Source organism: Sardina pilchardus, chromosome 2 (genome assembly GCF_963854185.1).
Source record: "Sardina pilchardus chromosome 2, fSarPil1.1, whole genome shotgun sequence".
Taxonomy (NCBI): Eukaryota; Metazoa; Chordata; class Actinopteri; order Clupeiformes; family Clupeidae; genus Sardina; species Sardina pilchardus.
In genome coordinates, this window is record NC_084995.1 from 45,679,893 (window position 1) to 45,684,892 (window position 5,000).

Below are 5,000 nucleotides of genomic sequence, written 5' to 3' on the forward strand. Positions count from 1 at the left end.
AGGTCACTGTTAGACTTTTTTTGCTGACCAATGCACAAACCTAAAACCGAGAAACGGACAGATATTGTACAATATCAAAAAATATTTTCGGGGGGGGGTGTTGATTGGTGTGCGTACCATAGCATTAATCCCTGCAGGCGCCCCTGTATATCCAATCTCTATATAAGTACCCAATCATCTCTCTAAGGGCAGTATCCAACCACATCCCTCACTTCAACCACACACACACACACACACACACACACACTCTCTTGACCCCTGACAAACACTCTTTCACTCTCACACACTGACACTTACTCTCTCTCTCTCAGACACACAATCTCTCTCACTCACACACACTCACACTCACACACACACACAGTCAGTCTGAGTTTAGATGTTGACAATGAATGACAGAATGAGGGCATACAGTATGTCAATAGTTTAGTAAACACTAGAGTATTTATTCAGTCCAGAGTAACACTACGGCACCCATGAGCTCCTCTGAGCAGCTCACACGCCTTTGGAGCTGAACTGTTGAGTTTGTGCGTTAGAGTTCATGATGTTCTCTTGAGGGTGTGTGTGTGTGTGTGTGTGTGTGTGACACCTAAAAGGATTTCTGTAATTTCACTCTTGAGAGAGAGACTGTGTGTGTATGTGTGTGTGTGTGTGTATAAAAGATGGGAACCACTACACCCCTACTCATGGGTTTCATCAAGTCCCTTTCCACAGGTGTATAAAATCAAGCACATTGATTATCAATGCAGACTACATGGTGCTTGATTAATACACCTGTGGAAAGGGACCTGATGAAACCCATGAATTGGAGTGTGGGGAGGGCCCAGAGTTCACCAGGGGCCCAGTCGGGGCTAGAACTCATCATGGAGACGGGAGGAGTGCAGTAGCTTGGGTGCTAAAACTCAACATGGAGGAGTGCAGTAGCTTGGGTGCCTTCTGTTACTGAGCTGGTCTTGAGATGGCAGGTGGGAGGATACGGTACAAGTCCTCCTCCTGAAGTCCTCTGGTACCACTGGAATTAGCGTGCGTGCGTGTGTGTGTGTGTGTGTGTGTGTGTGTGTCTGGTATCAGAGCTGTGTGTGTGTGTGTGTGTAATATTATTATATCACAAATGGCCGGGACAGGGAGGGTTGTGGGAGCTTTCTTTTCTGCGAAGTACGATATCCATTGCTGACAACAGAGGTCACGACCCAGGAAGTAAAGTAACAGCGTTGTACGGGGACAGGAAATGAGGTCACTATTTGACCACCCAGGACGGGTCCTTGTTGATGGCGTCATTGTCTGGTCCCAAGATGGCCACTCCACACGGCCTCTGGCCCAGGCCCAGGTACCTGCAACACACGGAGGGAGGGAGTGAGTGAGTGAGTGAGTGAGTGTGTGTGTGTACCTGTTGGCTGTATCCACCAGGCAGGCGTGTGTGTGTAGGTGTGTGTGTGCACCTGTTGGCTGTGTCCACCAGGCTGGCGTGTGTGTGTGTGTGTGTGTACCTGTTGGCTGTGTCCACCAGGCTGGTGTGTGTGTGTGTGTGTGTGTGTGTGTGTACCTGTTGGCTGTGTCCACCAGGCTGGCGTGTGTGTGTGTGTGTGTGTGTGTACCTGTTGGCGGTGTCCACCAGGCTGGTGTGTGTGTGTGTGTGTGTGTGTGTGTGTGTGTGTGTGTGTGTGTGTGTGTGTGTGTACCTGTTGGCTGTGTCCACCAGGCTGGTGTGTGTGACGCTGAAGAGGCGTTCTCTGTGCTGCTGCTTCATGTCGTCGCTGACTCCAGACAGGAAGAGCCCCAGTCCTGACGACACACACACAGGAAGTCCACCATGAGCCACGCTCCGCCCACTCTCTAAATACACACTCTGCTCTCTTCTATTGGCTAGTTGCACAAAATGCTCTCGGTGAGCTCGTTTATTTCCTGTGGAGCCAGGTGTGTTTGAACCTGTCACTATTCTGAATGTATCGTAAGTCTACTAATTGTCGGCCCTTTCGTTCGAAAAATCTAAAACAACGATAGTTTTTAATACCTTAAAATAACATTTGCTAAATGAACCTCACATTTTTCAGTAGCCATAGGTGTGTAGATTTGAACAATATCTGGCTTGGTTCTTACCGTGGCTTTTATCTCCTGATATATCCAATTTAGTTTACCACGCTCGGAGTGTAGCGTTGGCCTGGTGTCGTCCTATTGTCGGCTTTTTCACATTGTACATCAAAGATTCTAGAACAGAGCAAGATAGATCACAGGCCGGATAATACGATACGTTGAAGTGCGTTCTATGACTCCATAGGCGCCATTTTGGTAAGCTGGTTACCATGGGAATCCTAAACATGAACTGATCCATCTTGCTCCGCTCTAGAATCTTTGCTGTACATCAACGGTTAGCTCGTCGCTAATCAAAATTCCACTGGAGCTCCAAGCGGTTTTGTAAATGCAGCCTTACAACAGTGTTTTACAGCTCTTCGAGTCACGGTAAAATGTCATTTTTGTTACATAGGTCATTTAGAGTCACTTATGGTGTGGGTGCTTGCGTTTCTTTACGAATCCTCCGTCTTAGTTAGTATAGAAATTAAAATTAAGTTGCACCTACACGGAAGAGGCCGACAATACGCAGCGTCCGACAATACGTAGAGTTCCGATAATTAGCGTCTACACGGACCCGGTTGGGTGTTGCACCTAGTGAATCAGCACGCTACGATAAAGAGGGACGTGTAGACACTAATTGCATTCAGAATAGCAGCGGGTTCAAGCACACCTGGCTCCCCAGGAAACAAACAAGCTCACCGAGAGCCTTTCGTGCAACTAGTCAATTCACATCCTGACCCTCAGATGACCTCAGGTAAACCCAGATGACCCCTGCCTGACCCCCAGATGACCTCAGGTGAACCCAGGTGACTCCTGCTTGATCCCAGATGACCCCTACCTGACCCCAGATTACCCCTGATGACCCCTGGCTGACCCCCAGATGACCTCAGGTGAACCCAGATGACCTCTGCCTGACCCCCAGATGACCCCAGATGACCCCTGGCTGACCTTTGTTGGCGGGGGCCACGGGGGCGTCCACGGCGGAGAAGACGGAGAGCTTGGCCTCGTCGATGTCCTGCTGGGAGAAGCTCCCCGCACGCGCCCAGTCCACGCCCCCACGGAACGCCGACAGCGTCGCCATGGAGTTTGGGTCCCTTGGCAACGACAGAAACAACACAGGAAGTGACATCATTTCTTATAAAACAACACACTCACCAAACAAACACATACTTCAGTCCCTCACACACACACACACTCACTCACACACACACACACACACACACTTCATCTCATATTGTTACTCCATAAAAGCTCACACACACACACACACACACACACACACACACTTCATCTCATATTATTACTTCATATAAGCTCACACACACACACACACACACACACACACACACACACACACACACACTTCATCTCATATTATTACTCCATAAAAGCTCACACACACACACACACACCTGTAGGAGTAAAATGAGAAGACTCCTCCCCCTCCCATCCTAGCTCCGCCTCCATAGGCTCCTCCCTTTTCTCTGATTTCACCGTGAAGATACTTCGCCGTCATCAGCCGCGCCAAGATGGACAGACTAGAGGGAGAGAGAGAAAATGAGGGAGAGAGGGAGAAAGAGAGAGAGAGAAAGGGGGGAAGAGGGGTTGTGGAGAGATAGATGGAGAGAAAGAGAAATAGAGGGAAAGAGAGAGAGGAAGATGGTGTTATTTCAGTTCGCCTATTAGCTGGTTTCATTCTCACTGAGCTCAATGCAAATCAAAAAAGGGTATGTGATGATGTGGGTACACCATGCCAATCTCTATGGTGAAGGGTATGTGATGATGTGGGTACACCATGCCAATCTCTAGCTATGGTGAAGGGTGTGTGATGATGTGGGTACACCGTGCCAATCTCTAGCTATGGTGAAGGGTATGTGATGATGTGGGTACACCATGCCAATCTCTAGCTATGGTGAAGGGTATGTGATGATGTGGGTACACCATGCCAATCTCTATGGTGAAGGGTATGTGATGATGTGGGTACACCATGCCAATCTCTAGCTATGGTGAAGGGTGTGTGATGATGTGGGTACACCGTGCCAATCTCTAGCTATGGTGAAGGGTATGTGATGATGTGGGTACACCATGCCAATCTCTAGCTATGGTGAAGGGTATGTGATGATGTGGGTACACCATGCCAATCTCTAGGGATGGTGAAGGGTGTGTGATGATGTGGGTACACCATGCCAATCTCTATGGTGAAGGGTATGTGATGATGTGGGTACACCATGCCAATCTCTATGGTGAAGGGTATGTGATGATGTGGGTACACCATGCCAATCTCTATGGTGAAGGGTATGTGATGATGTGGGTACACCATGCCAATCTCTAGCTATGGTGAAGGGTATGTGATGATGTGGGTACACCATGCCAATCTCTAGCTATGGTGAAGGGTATGTGATGATGTGGGTACACCATGCCAATCTCTAGCTATGGTGAAGGGTATGTGATGATGTGGGTACACCATGCCAATCTCTAGCTATGGTGAAGGGTATGTGATGATGTGGGTACACCATGCCAATCTCTAGCTATGGTGAAGGGTATGTGATGATGTGGGTACACCATGCCAATCTCTAGCTATGGTGAAGGGTATGTGATATATGATATGGTATTTCAGCTGGCACATTTCATACACTGAGCAACTCAATGCGCTTTAAACAAAAACAACTGTGTGTGTGTGTGTGTGTGTGTGTGTGTGTGTTACCTGGCTAGATAGTCAGTGTGTGTGTGTGTGTGTGTGTGTGCATTATCTGACATAGTCTGTGTGTGTGTGTGTGTGTGTGTGTGTGTGTGTGCGTTACCTGGCATAGTCTGGGGGTGTGTGTGTGTGTGTGTGTGTTACCTGGCATAGTCTGGGTGTGTGTGTGTGTGCACACGTTACCTGGCATAGTCTGGGTGTGTGTGTGTGTGTGTGTGTGTGCGTTGCCTGGCAT

General features: G+C 48.5%; 1 protein-coding gene across 1 annotated transcript in view; it reads right to left on the bottom strand.

Annotated features, from left to right (window-relative positions):
- Positions 1-415: 415 nt before the first annotated feature.
- pitrm1 (pitrilysin metallopeptidase 1) overlaps positions 416-5,000 on the bottom strand; it is a 32,616-nt gene continuing 28,031 nt past the window's right edge. Inside the window, exons 24-27 of the mRNA XM_062530806.1 lie at positions 3,480-3,605; positions 3,016-3,161; positions 1,677-1,779; positions 416-1,328 (exon numbers count right to left, since the gene is read on the bottom strand). Coding sequence (XP_062386790.1) covers positions 1,235-1,328; positions 1,677-1,779; positions 3,016-3,161; positions 3,480-3,605 — 469 coding nt within the window. The 3' untranslated portion in view covers positions 416-1,234. The remainder of the gene's footprint in view (positions 1,329-1,676; positions 1,780-3,015; positions 3,162-3,479; positions 3,606-5,000) is intronic.